The sequence below is a fragment of the Xenopus tropicalis genome, chromosome 5, assembly GCF_000004195.4.
Source record: "Xenopus tropicalis strain Nigerian chromosome 5, UCB_Xtro_10.0, whole genome shotgun sequence".
In the NCBI taxonomy this organism is placed as follows: Eukaryota; Metazoa; Chordata; class Amphibia; order Anura; family Pipidae; genus Xenopus; species Xenopus tropicalis.
The window spans coordinates 10,666,449-10,683,161 of record NC_030681.2 but is presented as its reverse complement, the minus strand read 5'-3'; the positions used below and the strand labels follow the sequence as shown (position 1 = coordinate 10,683,161).

General features: G+C 43.9%; 1 protein-coding gene across 3 annotated transcripts in view; it reads right to left on the bottom strand.

The window, feature by feature from the left end:
• The window catches only part of eprs1 (glutamyl-prolyl-tRNA synthetase 1), a 39,210-nt gene that overhangs the window by 12,362 nt on the left and 10,135 nt on the right, over nt 1–16,713 (bottom strand). The window contains exons 4-25 of one of the 3 annotated variants that reach the window (XM_031903113.1): nt 16,078–16,234; nt 15,595–15,710; nt 14,588–14,682; nt 14,348–14,474; nt 13,777–13,969; nt 13,100–13,271; nt 11,493–11,726; nt 11,320–11,404; nt 11,153–11,212; nt 8,499–8,609; nt 7,396–7,532; nt 6,955–7,162; nt 6,425–6,537; nt 5,944–6,061; nt 4,919–5,281; nt 3,985–4,209; nt 2,990–3,229; nt 2,339–2,578; nt 1,381–1,631; nt 1,132–1,183; nt 805–1,014; nt 630–702 (exon numbers count right to left, since the gene is read on the bottom strand). In XM_031903113.1, the coding sequence (XP_031758973.1) occupies nt 630–702; nt 805–1,014; nt 1,132–1,183; nt 1,381–1,631; nt 2,339–2,578; nt 2,990–3,229; nt 3,985–4,209; nt 4,919–5,281; nt 5,944–6,061; nt 6,425–6,537; nt 6,955–7,162; nt 7,396–7,532; nt 8,499–8,609; nt 11,153–11,212; nt 11,320–11,404; nt 11,493–11,726; nt 13,100–13,271; nt 13,777–13,969; nt 14,348–14,474; nt 14,588–14,682; nt 15,595–15,710; nt 16,078–16,234 (3,580 nt within the window). The remainder of the gene's footprint in view (nt 1–629; nt 703–804; nt 1,015–1,131; nt 1,184–1,380; nt 1,632–2,338; nt 2,579–2,989; nt 3,230–3,984; nt 4,210–4,918; nt 5,282–5,943; nt 6,062–6,424; nt 6,538–6,954; nt 7,163–7,395; nt 7,533–8,498; nt 8,610–11,152; nt 11,213–11,319; nt 11,405–11,492; nt 11,727–13,099; nt 13,272–13,776; nt 13,970–14,347; nt 14,475–14,587; nt 14,683–15,594; nt 15,711–16,077; nt 16,235–16,713) is intronic. The other 2 variants (XM_031903114.1, XM_031903115.1) reach the window with 2 other exon arrangements.

Below are 16,713 nucleotides of genomic sequence, written 5' to 3'. Positions count from 1 at the left end.
AGAGGGGCGAGGCCTACAGAGGCAGAGGGGCGAGGCCTACAGAGGCAGAGGGGCGAGGCCTACAGAGGCAGAGGGGCGAGGCCAACACAGGGGAGAGGCCTACAGAGGCAGAGGGGCGAGGCCTACAGAGACAGAGGGGCGAGGCCTACAGAGGCAGAGGGGCGAGGCCTACAGAGGCAGAGGGGCGAGGCCTACAGAGGCAGAGGGGCGAGGCCTACAGAGGCAGAGGGGCGAGGCCTACAGAGGCAGAGGGGCGAGGCCTACAGAGGCAGAGGGGCGAGGCCTACAGAGGCAGAGGGGCGAGGCCTACAGAGGCAGAGGGGCGAGGCCTACAGAGGCAGAGGGGCGAGGCCTACAGAGGCAGAGGGGCGAGGCCTACAGAGGCAGAGGGGCGAGGCCTACAGAGGCAGAGGGGCGAGGCCAACACAGGGGAGAGGCCTACAGAGGCCTAAAATAAAGCATTGGCCAAAGAGAAAAAAAAGGCCAACAAAGAAAGCAATGGGCCAACAGTGCTGAGTATTGACCAAAGAAAGACAGAAGAATAAGCAGGGAAGAAGGCAGATAGACAAAGTATCATCTACATATACACTTATATATTTATTTCTCTATTTCAGACATACTGTAATTACCAGTTTCACTTGTGGGCCGTACAGCAATTGGTTCTGCTAGCTCTGTCTTTCCTGACCTTGTAACCCAGGCAACCTTGTGGGTAGAAATGAACAGTCAAGCAAGGTCAAACATACATGGAGCCCATATGAGAACTTTAAATTATAGAGCCAACACTCAAAGAACTGGGTATCTTACTTCTGGAGCGAAATCTGCAATGTGGGTTTTTTCCTTCTCCAGCGCAGCCTGAGACACGAACATGGGGAAGTAACAGTTTTCCACACCGAGCTTCTTTATCTCTTTATCAAAGAACTCTTTAATGGCCTCCCAGATGGCAAAGGCCCAGGGACGCAGCACGTAACAGCCACTGACGTCATAGTATTCGATCATCTCTGATTTGGTGATCACCTGCACAAGGAACTTCCTGGTTAGAACCAACACCCATGAGAAGTAGAGTGCCCAAAACCAACAAAAACTTTTGCCACCCAAGAGACCTGTTCAGTTTTTAGCAATGGTGTTGCTTACCTGGGAATACCAGTCTGGTAAGTTCTCTTCCTTTTTAGCCTCCAATCCCAACCTGAGAAAAAAAACAAAAGGAGGACACTGAGCAGACGTAGGCAGATATAATGGCAGTGTTCCCCTAGTACTTTCATACATCCAGGCAAGCACAGTTCTGGTCTAATGGGGTCAAAACCAAGATGGCAGGAAAGTGACAGTGAATAAAGCCGTAGCACCGACATATCACAGAAATGGACATCAACGGCTTTAACTTGCCTGGTCTGTTTTTTAGGTCCTTGACTTTCTCCAGCAGCAGAATTGTCCCCTTGATCTTTGGAAGTATCCTTCTTCTTGGGCCCTTCTCCAGCCTTTGATTGCTTGCTTTGCTTCTCAGACTTGTTCTCCTTCTCCTTGTGCTTTTTTTCCTCTGAGCTTGGGGCAGCCACTGGTTTGTACTCTGTGCCCGTCAAAGCTTTGTATTGAGCCTTTAAATCTAGAAGCTCCTTTACGGCAGCATCCACTTTGTCCTGGTCAATGGGAAAAAGAGAATATATTGCTGCCATACTGCTTTCTGCTAAAAAGTACTGAGTAATAAAGTTGCCACTGCATGTTGGGAAGTTGTGCACCCTAACCATTCACTGTACTTAAACTGGAATTAGAAGTGAATTTATGTTATTCCAGCTGAAAAACACTTAAACACTGGTGTGCAGAATCACCTAGCGAAAAAAAAAATGGCTTCATATTGCCCTTTTGGTGCAAGACATAATATAGCTATCTATCTATAAACATAAGTTTCATTTAAATTCCCTGGGGGGGGGGGGTGCCAAATGTTTGTCACCCCCAGTGATTGTAATCGCTTACCTAAAACCCCCGATCGAAGCTCCTGTTAGGAGAAAATTGCCCCGCTCAGGGTTTAATGCAGGCCAGCGATCCTCCTTCCTTCTACTTTTTTGATGAGATCCCGGGGCCTGTGTATGCGCAGTTGAGCAAAAAGCCAGCTATTTTTGTTAAAGTTCGGTTTTTCACCCATACGTGAAGACCGAAGAAGGAAGAGGATCTCTCCGTTGCATACACCCATGTGCAGTAACGGAGCACCGGTCGGGAGTTTCAGGTAAGCGATTACAATCACTGGGGGGGGGGACTAATATTTTGGCACCCCCCAGTCATTGTAACTTTCCTTCTCCTTAAAGAGGAATAAGTTCTTCCCATCCTTTCTCCCCATTTCCTATCTTACCTTTGCGGCTTTCTCAGACTTCACTTTGCGTACTTCCTCCCCCTGTCTGGCCACTCTGTTATACAGCTCTTCTGCCTCGGCGCTGTGTGAGCCATTTGCCTGAGAACTTGTGGGTTTTTCCAGGGCCTTTTTTGTGGGAGCAGCAGCCGGGGTCTGTCCTGGTTTATACTCCTGCCCTGTCTTCTCCTTATATTCAGCCTTCAGAGCCAGTAGCAGTTTCACAGCCTCATCCACTTTATCCTGTTAAAAAAAAATGAATTTGCTGAGAAAAACAAATTCCGCCCATATCTGGGAGACCTTGCATTTTGACTTTAGTGCTTGATCAGTCCTCCGATAACCCCCCTGTATAATGAGCTGCCAGATAACGGCTGACAAAAACTGCAGCTTGGTAAAAGTGTAGGAGTTGTGTATAAAAACATATAATTACAGGGGGGAAAGAAGGGAAGTGATTTAAATAAAAGGAGCTTTAAAAGACCTTTTAAAGAGCTATTCTGAGACAATTCGCAATTGGTCTTCATTTTTTATTTGCAGTTTTTAAATTATTAAGCTTTAATGTAACAGATCTCCAGTATAAAATTTAAACAGCTATCTGGTTGCTAGGGTCCAATTTAACCTAGCAACCAGGCTATAAACATCTAGCCAAATGGTTACCTTTGGCGCTTTCTCAGATTTAAGCTTGCGGACCAGATCGCCTTGCTCAGCTACTTTCTCATACAGACTTGCACAGTCAGTAGAACTGAGGGCCGCTGGCTCTGAACCAGACAAAACTTTTGAGGGTTCACTTGATGGCTGAGATAAAGGTGGAGTCTGAGGCTTATATTCCTGGCCAGTCAATTGCTTGTATTCAGCTTTAAGTTTCAAAAGAAGTTTCACGGCTGCATCTACCTCATCCTGAAGGAGCGGAGAGAGAAAGGAAAGAGACCAAGGTAGGAAACAGAAAGAGCAAAGGAATGTATGAAAAATAGAGCGTTATAGGAGAGAGAGTGGTTTTAAAGGAGAACAAGAATATGGCTAGAATGCTGCACTGTATATACTGAGCCAAACATCCAGTACCAGAACAGAGGTTCAGCTGCTCTAAAAGAGTAATGATCCCAGTTATCAAGGTTGGCAAAAGCAGCTCCATATCTTGGATCCTGTTTACAGTGTCAGTGACACTGCACATGCTCAGTATGTTCTAGGCTGCTGTTTAGAAGTTAAGCTCAGAAGTGAGTGTTGGATTGGGTTGTCCAGGACTGCCACTGAGGCCTCCCATCCCTATTTTGTATACCCTCAGCGCACCCCCTCCCCAATGCATACCTCCCTGCTGCTGCATCCTCCTCCCCAATGCAAACCTCCTCCCACAACCATAAACATCCTCTTCCTTGCCGCTGCCTGCCACAGTAATCTAAATCAGCAGAAAAGAATATGGTGGGTTACTGGGGGCATTTTTGGGGGCACAGATCTTCCCTGCTAAAGGGCTGGGGTTGCCTTTGGCTGGCAGAACAGCCCAAAATGAAGTTGTAGCATTTCTAAATCATTCTTGGGAAAAAATGTTGCAGTCACCAGGATGAAATGCTTTGGAAATAGAAAGTTTCTGTACCTGCTGTAAACAAAGGTATTAGGAAAATGGCAACTGTTACAAGCAGAAGAGAAAGTCACTAACGTACCTTGGGGGCTTTCTTGCTTTTGAGCTGTCGGACCACCTCTCCTTGCTCAACCACTCTGTTGTACAATATCAGATCTGAGGTATTGGAGAAGCTCTGACTAGCGGGAGGTGGAGAAGAGCTGCTTGGCACTACTGGAGGGCTCCCTGGCTTGTACTCCTGACCTGTTACTTGTTTATATTCTGCTTTTAAAGCTAGAAGGGTTTTCACAGCTCCATCTACCTGATCCTTAGGTTCAGGATGGAAAGACCCACATGGAGAGAGACAGGAAGAGAGAGAAGATAACAGAACCTTAGGCAGAATACAGAAAGCTGGAAACAAGTAAAGGAATATGAAGCACGTGTTGCTTTTTCCCAAGCATCAAAAAGTTAAACACTTAGGTGCAGCCTTCCCTGTCTTGTCTCTGCTTCAAGCACTTATGAAGATTATTTTTCTCCTTTTGTTTGCCCAAGGCCCCAAAAGAACAACAGGGGGCACTTGAGTTACATACGAATAGGAAAAATATTATACATTATTGTTGTGTTGGAGGGTATATGTGCACTTCTAGCAACAGAAGACAAAGCAGAGACTAAGCTAGGACAGAGAAGAACACAGGATATAAAGAGATACAGAGAAATTACATGGGATGCTCAACACAGTTACTGCAAATAGTCCAGAAATCAGTGGCGTAACTAGAGGAGGGGGTGCAGGGGGCCGAGCTGCAGGGTCTGCTTCCTCTATAGCTTCAGTGAACCCAGGAAAAGGGATGTGAGGGAGGGGCAAGGCAGGTAGTGCTTGCATTGCACACTGGGACCCTTCGAAGATTTATTTGTAGTGCGCCTGTTGCAGTCTAGGAACGCCACCGCCAGAAATGGAACATCACTGAGGTCTATACTAGAGGCAGAGGCCTCATAGGATGCGTAGATACCTTTCCTTTGCCATGTCTGTGCATATTTACCTTTGGTGCCTTCTCTGTCTTTAGTTTCCGGACCGTCTCCCCTTGTGCAGACACTTTCTCGTAAATGGCTTTTGCATCACCACTGCTGCTGGCTGCTGGGCTGGGAGCAGGTTTCTGTGCCGGGGCACTGCCCGGTTTGTATTCCTGCCCTGTGACTTCTTTGTATTGTGCTTTCAGAGACAAAAGGAGCTTAACTGCTTCATCGACTTCCGCTTTTGCAGCTTTCTTTGATTTCAGGTCCCTTACTAGATCTCCCTGTGCAGAAACCTTGTTGTACAGAGCCACAGGATCCTCTTCGGGAGATGCTAGAGGAGCCACACTTACTGGCACATTTGCAGCTTTACCCTTCGATTTGGGCTGGGTCTATAACACACAAGAGTTCTTAATTAAGGAAAGCACACAAGGCTTACAAAACACCTGTTTTATCAACAGTTTCAATGCTCTCTTGTTGCCACCCAGTCTGATTGAGCACTGTATTATACACAGTATTCACCTGAAAACAGTTTGGCATAAAATTATAGCCCCACTTGTTTTGGCACTGGCATACCAAAAACTGATGCACATTTTTAAACTGGTATCTTAGAACAGCTCCCTGTTCTACTTTAGATATTGTTTCCATTTCAAATCCTACCTTAGTAAAGTGGAGACTGGTCAATAATGTACAGTAAAAAAATCAACCTTAAAATACAAATTAGCGACCATTACTTTCTCTTTAGACAATAAAATAAAAGGGCAGATTGAGGATTTCCACAGAAATTAATGAGACCTGCTTTATTACCTGATAAATCTTTTATAGACTTTATAGACAGCAATAACAGCCCCCTACTGGCGATACCTTTAGTTTATTATTATACACAGAGCAATAAATCCTGCCCTTCAATATATTTGGAATGGGGTGACATATGCACAAGCACAGGCTGGCAGCCCTCAGCACTGCATTAACGAGTGAAATTCACAATTGCCAAGAATCAGTTGGTTTCCATTTAGCAAGACTACCAGGAATGCTGCCATGCCTAGCTCTGTACCTCTTTCTTGGTAGCCTCAGTCTTGGACTTCTCCTTTGAGCCTGATGTTGGCATCTCCTTGGTGTGTCCATCTGGGATGTAAATCAGAACACATGGGGCCTCCTTACAGCTGTGAGGGCTACAAACAAACAGAACAGTTATTTGTAAGAAACAGCAATAACTACCTAGCCTTCTTTATTCCCTAGGTCACTAAATACCTATAACACCCTACTGCTGCAGAATCCCAAAATTTGACTGACAGCCTTTGCTGTCTGTAGTGTTGGCTACTCTGCCTAACTTAGCTGTCCATTTACAAGTCCATACAGTGGCAACTTGTGGCTCCTCTCTCTCTAAGTATATGACTAGGCCTAGGGCTCTGCTTTATGTCTGGCTCACTACTCCCGCACCTTTTGGCAACACACATCAAAAAAACATGTGCACCGATTGGCATGATAAGAACAAAGTGACTACTGTGCAGCATCAAATAAGGATAAGCAGATACCTGATTGGCTCATAAGGCTCATCACAGATGTAGAAGCCTCTCCTCTGAAGCTGGATGAGGTCTCCCTTTTTAAGATCTTTCAGGCAGGGGTCACCCAACATCACTTCTTCTTGCTGCAATGGAACAAAATAAAGTCATTGAATAGAGTAATAACAGGCTTAAATGCATAACACATTTATGGGCAGGAAGCAGGTCTGGACTGGGATTCAAATAGGCCCTGGCATTTCACAGAGGCCCAAACAGCCTCCCTCCCCACCAGCCCAGTAAATAGTGACTGTCTATGGCATCTTACAGCAGCCCCTCTGGCATTTGCCAGAATCCACAGATTGCCAGTCTGGGCCAGGCAGAAAGCAGGGGAGACAGGCTGGGTTTAGTGGGTAAATGGCTAAAAAGAAGACACAGTCTTGAAAAGCAAGCAAAGTTTCCCAATGATACAGCACCTAAGTATTCCCTTAATGCAAAGAGAAAGTATTAAGGACATTTTAGTTGCCCTTCAATTCAAAAAGTCAGTGATCACACTATCACATTACCTTGCTGCTTCTGTTAACATACTGCTTGAAGTCTTCCTCCTTGCCCAAAACTGGCTTGGTAATAAGGTGATCGTAATTAACACAGGATGTTGGGATAAAAGGTGCCTTGGGGGTTTCGGCCAGCCAGGTGATTTTAGTGGTTTTCTTGTAATCTTTGTTTTCCAGATTAAGCTTGGCATCGAGGGACTGGATTTTCCCACTCTGGTCCCTGGGGACATGGAATGAATTGTACAAACCAGGCAACTGTATCAGAGTTTACGGCAGAGAAAGGTATACAAGGAAAGCCATGCTACCGCCACCCCTCAAATTAAAGAAAAATATAGCTTTCTAAAAAGATTGTATTCAATATACGAGTCAGGCCTATATTTCTTACTTTCTGTATAAATAAATACCAGACGCAGAGTAATTATTATTATAGAACATATATATGTGTATCCTTACCGGTGAATCTTTGTAATGATGAGATTTCCCCAGTTTATGAATGTGACTGTCTCCCCCTCTGACAAGGTTTCTGCATCTGCACCTTCTATGAGGACCTTGGGGCCGTACCACACAGGCTTCTGGCCCACCTCTGCGTTCTGTGGGAACAAACAAAAGCCTCTATCAAAAACCAACCCCCACAGCAGTACATAGTAACACAAGAAGGAATATTAAGCAGGAATTTTGGCTTCCAAACCAAAATTTGTTGAAGAGCCCCACACAACACAGAAACCCCTATCACTGTAATCTGTTCCTTTGAAATGTATGAATAAATACCATTTTTATATGCTGAAATGCATTTGCAAAAGAGTTCTTTCCTTTCTGCATCATTTGCAATCCTGGCAGGGGAGGAGGAGCTAAAACATTGATGTTACTAATTGTAACAACTTCTCCACAGCTTACAGACAGCATGCAGGAACTACATAACCCACAATGCATTACAAAAGGATATTCCTTTCCTTTTTGACATCATGTGTGCAGGGAATTGTGGGATTGGGAGGAGGCAGGCTGAAGGCAGGCTGAGGACTGACGACTACTGTTATTTTATTTGAGTCTCAAAGTAGCCAGCCAGATCATCTGGGGAACAGGGGACGGGGCTTAGGGAACTGTCCCAAACCAGATTATTACATTAAACATCATGAAAAGGCTGCATATTTTTTAATTGATGTATAGTGCAAAGTTGCTTGAAATTATGTTTACTTTTCAAAAAGCTTACTTTGTGATTGGGTGGAGTTCTCTTTGCAGCCAGTTGATATTGTCGTTCTCTGTTCGTTCCAGTGAAGAAAGCACCGGCGTGATATTAGACTAACAAGACACTAATAAAACAAAAGTGTCTGACTGCACAGGAACAAACTAAAGGGGACTGAGAAGGGTCTAGGGGCAATGGTCCCCCCCCAGCAGTCTAAGGTACCTCATGGCACAAGGGTATATTCTTTGCCAGCTAAAAAATGTCTAGACGTGTCAGAATGAACATAAAAATGAAGTTGCTAATTCCCAAAGATCTCCCCTGTACACAGCACACAAGCTCCCAATACCAAGCAAAATAAAGATGGAAAATCTGAAACCTTTGGGTGCTTGGCCACTTCCACCATCCCCTCTTTAGCGTCGGGAATGTTCACAGCGACGGCCTGGCTCTTCAGCAAGGCGGAGTATCGGGGGGCCACGGGATCAATCACCTGATAGAAGCAAGAACAGGGCCAATTCAAGCAGTTACACTTAGCAGGTAAGAACAAGCCCCACCCCATGAAAGGAAAAATAAATAAATAAGTTAACATTAACTGGGCTTCTGTATATTGCTCCATGAACTTGAGTTTTAATTAATAAAATGGCTGTTCTCTATAGTCTCTGTTTCTCTATAGGCTTTCCCCTGGAGTAGCTAGTAGTAATTGAATAAAATAAATATAACAGATATATCTTTCTACTTATATACAAATATATAACCATTGCCATCTTACAGAAGCCTTTTTTACTAGTGTTATGCCATGTTCCTTATACTAATACTGAAGCATTCCTCTAGCAGAGATCCCATATCTCTCCGAATTCTTGGACTTATAGTTCATATGGGGAGTCACAGGACTTTTCTAATGAGAATCATAGCCACGATGTCCAGTTTGCAGCCCACCAGCTACTACTGAACTCCACCTCCCAGCAGCCCCTGAGGACAGCATTGTTGTTGGATGCTGAGATTTTTAGTTTAACAGCTGTATGAAACGTTGGACCCCTTTGTTACATCTGTACCCAATCTCGTTCTATGTGTTATGGCAGGGGTGGATAATTATATTCATAGATATAATATGTCTCACAGACTAAAGAACTGGACCTATTAGCTTAGACTCCCATTACATAAGCATCATTGCACCAGTAAGTGGGCATTTCTGTAGACCCTGAAATGGTTCTCTTTTGCCACGGCCTGGTATCCACCCTCACATGGTTCATCAGCCTCTTCCTACCGAGCCCGTCGGCATTGCCTTCCTACAGCATGCAGCAACATCCAGGGCCAGTTAGTGTTAATCACATGGAAAAAGGCAGAACATAAAGGGGACACATGCCAAAACAAGCAGAAACTATGGAAAATAAACTGATATCTGATTATGAGAACAAAAATAAGCAGAGATTTAAGTGCAAGAATGGCAGAATGAGGGGCTAGCTGGCCTGGAGGTGGGACCAATGGGCACAACAGCCCAGGATATCAATATGGGACCAGTATTAGCAGCACAACTATTATGAGGCACACAAAGTAGGATTATCCATACAGATACAGGATAAGTGATGGAGTGACGGCTAAATTTAATAAAGAGGTTCCAAAGCAGCAAATGCATTAGTTCCATGGAATCTTTAAAGCATCTGACAAATCAGTGAGCCTATGGACTAGTACAGGATGATTGTCCTTAATCTGCCAGCTAGCCCCTTGGCATAACACAATCACAGGTCTCGGTAGAACAATTCAGGTACTTTTTTTTGCCAACCCCCTGCCTGCAGTAGAAATGTTTAAAGTCAGTTGGGCGTGTTTTGGTAAAAGAATAAGTGTAAGAATTTGGATATGGTGCGCACCAAACTATTTTTATATATGAGGGAAAAACATGTTATGATCTTTCACACCGATATTTCCCCAATGTGTCATAAAAGTTTATATGGTCGGTGCTGTAGGGCTACGCACTCGGTGCCGTAGGGCTACGAGGCCAGTGCTATGTGGCTACGCGGCCAGTGTTTTATGCTTGCACTGATTGTTTCTATTGGGCTGTACTGGAAAAATAAAAACTCCTTGTAAGCAGCTCTGATTTGTAGAGGAATTATGGGCATGGCCACAGCAACACGCCAATGATTAGAGTAAATCGCATGAAATACGCTTTCAAAAGATAACAGAGTAAGGTAATGGGAGGGTGACTCTGGAGCTGTGTTTTTGGACTGCCAAAAGCATGCAGTGCAATAAAATTAGGTCTAAGGCACAGACAAGGCCTTGCTGGTAAGTTAGCCAGCGGAGAAGTCCCTGGTGCTGCTTAGGCTGCCTAATATAGAAGTAAATGGTAATTCTACAGAGGATTTCGTTGCCACATTGGTGACAGGGGGTTGGATAAGTGTCTATGGAAAGCAGCCTGGGCAATTCTTCCATGTTGGAAATGCACCATTAGAACAAATGACTGGTGTGCTGTGTGCCTTATAGATCAATAAGACCTGAGCCCACAGAATCTCCAACCTTAGTTAACAGCCAATGTAACCTTTATCAGTGAATGCCCTTTTGTTTTTAGCTACAGACCATTAGCCTATGAGAGGAGTGTTAGGTGCTAAAGCGATGTGATTGTGCTGAGAAGCTACAAATGATGGAGTAAGCTACGTGTGCTTACATGACTGTAAGCTATATGCCAAAGGCTAAAGAAAAGAAAAAGCTCATTTAAAGAAAAAGGAAAGGAAACGGAAAGCGTTAGGTAATACCTTCTTACAGATAGCTCGCAGCTTGAAAGCAGAAAAATGAAATGCAGAGTTTTCAGATTCAAAATTCATGGCAAGGTCCGTTCCCATAAGTCAAACTGTATTCTTTTTTTTTTGGCGAGTCAGTGAGATTATGATTAAATTCAGGGGGAGGGAAGATGAGAATCTATTTGTACTGCCCGGGAGTGTATAAAAGCACAATGCCCTGCAGGCCACTACAGCAGAACAGGGGACAGCAGTGGGGCAAATTCAATGATTCATATAAAGGAATGGCTGCCCCTTTACTAGATACCTTTTTGTTAAATGCCCAGATCTTGTCCCACTCCATGTTTACCACTGATCGTGAAGAGCCCTGTGGGGAGGGGGTAAAAGAAAAAAAGGTTGATGGATAAAGCTGAACAAATGGCAACAATTTAACTGCACCTATCCAAAGAGAATGCATTGAGTTCTGCCACTGACCTGCGCTGCAATGAACTGTTTCAGCCCCTCCACTGTCATTCCTCTTCTGAGAACCCCACGCACTGTAGGGAACCTTGGGTCATCCCTGGGGGGAGAGAGGGGACACGAGAGTTTTACGTACCTTTCAGCAAACTGTAAAGATCAAGAAAAGTCAGTGGGGATCTGACACTCACCAGCCATCCACTAGGCCTTCATTGACAAACCAGGTCAGCCTTCTCTTGGAGAGGACGGTATTGTTGAGGTTCAGGCGACTGTATTCCCAGATGTATGGCTTCCGGATGCCCAGGGCATCGATAATCCAGTAGAACTGCTCGTCCCGGTCGTGATACTCTGTTGTGCGCAAAGCGTGAGTGACACCCTCCACACTGTCCACAATGGGGCAGGCAAAGTCATACGTGGGATAGATACTACAAGGACACAAAGTACGCCAATGAGTACATCAATAGGACAGAGGAACACATGTATCACACACAGTAAATATGTCTGTATAGGATATGTTGGTGGCACAAGTTGTTTTTGTTTTGGGTATTCCTGGATTTTCTACAGTGAAGTGCTTTTTGCAACTTGTCTGTCAAATAGAGGACAAAGAATGCTCCCAATTCTATCAGTCGGTCTGGTAATATATATAACCACTAACTAGAATTAGTAAGGAAAGACAAGGTTATTAAACACAAAACAGCATTTAGTGGTCACCTGTTTGAAACATTCAAGTGGCTGCTGTTGGTTATTAGACCTGATCTGATCTTTGTTTTTTTCACTACACCATAAAAAATTCCCTTTCAGCCTCTGGAGGGGGGGGCAATTATTAAAACTCCTGTGCCATGGTTTTACATCAACATGACCTATCCTTCATAAAATCTTGCTGATTACTGCTCGTTATGCCATTCTCCAGAACATAATTTTGGATGTGATCCCTTAACAAGCCTTCAAATAAATTGCCCCCCACAGATGTCAAACTTACTGGCCTATAATTGCAAGGCAGAGATCGAAATCAGTTTTTAAATATAGGAATGACATCAGCATTTCTCCAACCTACAGGTACCATACTAGATGAAAGTGAGTCTGAAAAAATCAGAAATGAAGGTCTGGCTAAAACTAAACTAAGCTTTCTCAGGACCCGAGGGTGTATTTTATCTGGCCTGGTGCAGTGTTCGCATTTATTTTAAGTAACCTTTATGTACCATATCCTGCATCGCCCACTGACTAGACTGAGCCATTAGTGGCCCTTATGAGTTGGGTCTGGAAACTCTGACTCTCTTATTTTATACACCGAAGAAAATAACTTATTAAGTACATTTGCATTTTCTTTATCCATTATAACCACATTATTTCCATAATTTAATGGAGCCACACTCTCAACCCCCATCTTTTTACTATTAATATAATTTTTTGGGGTTAGTCTTAGCCTCTGCTGCAAACTTTTCCTCATTTTCTATCTTTGCCTCCCTGATTTAGGCGATAGTGTTTACAGTCACCTTAAAAACCTGCAGTTTTTAAATGCTTTCCTTTTGTTTCCTATAAGCTATTAGTTGAATGTCATCCTGATATTCTAAAGATAGAAATAATCAAGGTGGGGTCAGCTGATTTAACAACAGCAGACAGATGGGTGGTAAAGATCCACCGTCAGGGGCCTATCGTTTATGGGTTCTGAATCACACCCTGCAAAGGGTCAGATTATATTTGGCGGGGGTTTGGATGGGGCAGTGGTGTGTGACCAGAATGGGGAATTGTCTGAGGAAGGGGGGATCAGGAGCTTGATGTTCGCTTGTTGCCCATTTACTTGTATTTGCTTCCTGTCCGGGGGTGGGGTTGATTCTTGCAGCGGAACAAAGTGGGGTCCCTCATGCAGCCATTGTTGGAATTCATGTCGATTTTAGCTCGGAGACAGCAGGTCTGACCGTATTCTGTGCCTTTTTTCATATCTTCCCACATTTCCATGTTCTTTGCCACGGCTGAAAAAAATAGTTTTTTTGTTCTTATTTTGCAGCTTTTAAAGAAATATCAGTCAGATCAGCTTTAAAAATTGAAAACGCAGTTAATTTAACTTCACAGCCTGAAACCAACGCTCTACACTAACAGTGTAAGTAATGGAAATGAGCCCTAAAAACAATGGCACTTGGGATATGGGGGTTCTGCCCTTTGCTAGGGCCAAGAGCTACTGCAAAGAATAGTAAGGGGCAGACAGAAGCTCTTCCCATAACAATTATATTAATTTCAAATCATTGAGCATTTATAATCAATGTAACTTCCACCGGGCAAATTCCCCAAACTCATTACACTGCTTTCAAGATTTTCTAGCTCTAATGACAATTACCCTCCTCAAGAAATAAACAAATCACTAAAGGAAAGGACACAGGGAATTAAATAACAAATAAGTCATGTGAGCCTACAACAGAAATATAGCAGTCAGCTGGTCACGTGGCCACTGAGCTACTTATAACAGGGTGTTGCACTTACTGTTACTCCTGTGCTTGGACTCTATTCTCTGCTCTCGCTCTGATTTCATTTGTTCTGCCGGGGTGTCATCCACATAGGCCTTTCCCTCCTGGATCAGCTTCTCTGCGTATTTCATGATGGTGTCAAAGTGATCGGAGGTGTACGTAAACTGATCCGGCTTGATCTGCAGCATGGAAACATCTTCCAGTATAACCTGCGGGTAACAGAGGGACGTCACATTTAATTTCACCCCACAACCTTACATACTACAGTATATACACAGTCAGGCTCATTCACTAACACTGGCCAAATTCACCAACCCTAGGGCAGTAACGCATAGCAACCACTGGCAGATCCTTGCAACCTTTAGCTGCTTGGAATCATGGTTCTTTTTAGTCTAGTCAAAATTAAAAATGTTACTGTACTGTGCAGGCGTGTTGTCCCAGACAGACAAAAGGAATGTGGGAAGTGGCTGAAAATGGCGGCATGACTGTTAGAAGTATACCCTAGTGGTGAATTTTTCCTGAGCCTGACAAATAGCTACCCCCTCACATGCAAACTGAGTACTGCAGTAGAGGAAAGGAGCATTTACCTTCTCAAAGTCTTCTTTCTCCTTTTCTGGGTTGGTGTCATCAAACCTCATGATAAGTTTTCCTTTGAAGGTGACCTGATAGTGCTGGTTGAGGAGCGCGGCTTTGGCATGGCCAATGTGCAAGTAGCTAGAAGATAAAGAAGAACTCTTCCTTTACTCTCAACATGGATATTGCTTCACTGCCCAGCACAGTTCCTTGGAATCTCCTAAAATGCAATATTGCAAGTTATATTTACTTACCCGCTGGCCTCAGGAGGGAATCTCACGATTACCTTGCCCATCTCTGCACCTGGAAGCTCTACAAACTTTCCAACATCTTGTTTTTTTTCACTGGGCTATAGAAAATAGAAAGAAATCACCATAAATTTGCCATTGTGCTGGTCATTTGGTATTTAAATCTTAAAAATATGGCTGAAAGCACATATCCACCACATATCAAGCTAACCTGTTGTTATATATGTTGTTCATAAAAAGTAGCTATCTATATTTAATTAGAAATGCCATTAGTGCTAATGTAAAGGTAGACATGAATGGAGGACTAATGATGATGATTCTCAGTCTGTGTTTTCATATCCGCTCCACGTGCCTGCACCCAGGACAAGGTAGTGCGAGTGCAGACACAGAAGGTAGCAGAAGCCAGCAGATCAGCTGATTCTCACCCTGGCTCTGAATCTCCTCTATTTTGCAGTAGCCTTCAGCCTCATGCTCTCGGCTCCCCATTCATGTCTACCACTACATTTACACTAATTACATTTTTAAATAAATAAGCCATATGAAAAGCGTAAGGGAAGCTTAGACTACCAATGCCCACAAGAAGAGCAATTATAGTCTGCTTTATCAACATGGGAAGGAACTGAACCAGTGATCCCCACACTATACCCTACATAACTATGCTGAGAGCCATTCCTGGAGCTACTGGTAAAAAGTTCCCAGGAAACAAGGACATCACAACTGTTTCTTGCACCCAAGGACTCAAGGGTATGCATAAAAGCCTAAAGCCTGTAGTTCTAGAACAGTGATCCCCAACCAGTGGTTTGCTTGTTGCTTACCAACCATGCTCCCAGTGGTCTCAAAGCAGGCGCTTATTTTTGAATTCCTGGCTTGAAGGCAAGCATTAGTGGCATCAAAACCATCTGCAACCAGAGCCTCCTATAGGCTATTAGTCTACCAACAGCTAAACACAGCCTATATCTGGCACCCCTGGGAACCTTTTGCTTGCGTGCTCTCCAACTCAAATATTCACTCACCACTTTGTTGTTTGTTCTGCTCCAGAAACCAAGCTGGGGTTCTAGAAAGCTGTACCACCTTCTGACATTTACTGGGGTCTGGCCCTTCTGCACCAGTGCCTGCCATTCACTGCTTGCTGGTAAACAAATATAATACAAATAAGACATATTTTTTTCCTTTATATATTTCATCAACGCATTTCACGCAGCGCTTTACAGCAAGGGTCAATCATTCGCATCAGCCTCTGCCCCAAGATATACAGCCAAGACATGGACTTGCAATAATGAAGCTTTACCAGTTCAAATAAATTAGCACCCCTAGAAGCTGATATATGGACATACATTAGTTTTCAAAATCCAAAACTGATCAGCAGGGACAGGTTCCCCTTTCTAAAAGGAAAGATCCTAGAACAAGGTAATATGAAAGAGTTTCTAAGAAGCAAGAAACGCAGATGAACACCTATTGCTGAGAATGCAGGGGGCAATCGGTATGCTGGTAATCACCTTCCAAGGCAGAGAAGACACAGATATCAGCCAGGGTGAGGGCGTTCCCCACCAAGTACGTGCGCAGAGACAGGCAGTGATTGAGCTCCTGGAGGCCTGTGGAAAACTCGCCCTTTTGCATCAGTTTGGTCTGACTAAACTCCATCCAATGGCTCACCTGTAAAAAATAAATAAATAAAAAAATAAGATAGAAATATGGCTGCCCTTTCGCAATGGTTTCAGAACTAAATTCAGCAGAGGAAAAAGCAGTAAACTCTAGTATCCCTATGTACAGCCTAACATACTTGCAAAGGCTGAACTGAGAAATGTATAAAAATATGGTCCCCGTGGCTTCAAGAGTACCTCCCGGAAGCTGAATTTTTTTTAAACATGACGAACTCAGATAGGCAACAAGCAGAACGTCCTTTGCATGCATGGCCACGCCCCATTGTAACTAAACTCCGCCCACAATCTGCTCAAACCATGCAACTGTTGCGAAATACAAACGACACCTTTTCATCTCTTGGGGCCCCACACTGCCACAGGGCCCCTGACTGTAAACCCCCCCCCCACCCCCCTGTAACCCCCTGATGTCGGCACTACTAGGAAATGATCCATGATCCATGATCAAAGGGAAGTTTACATTTATATTCAATC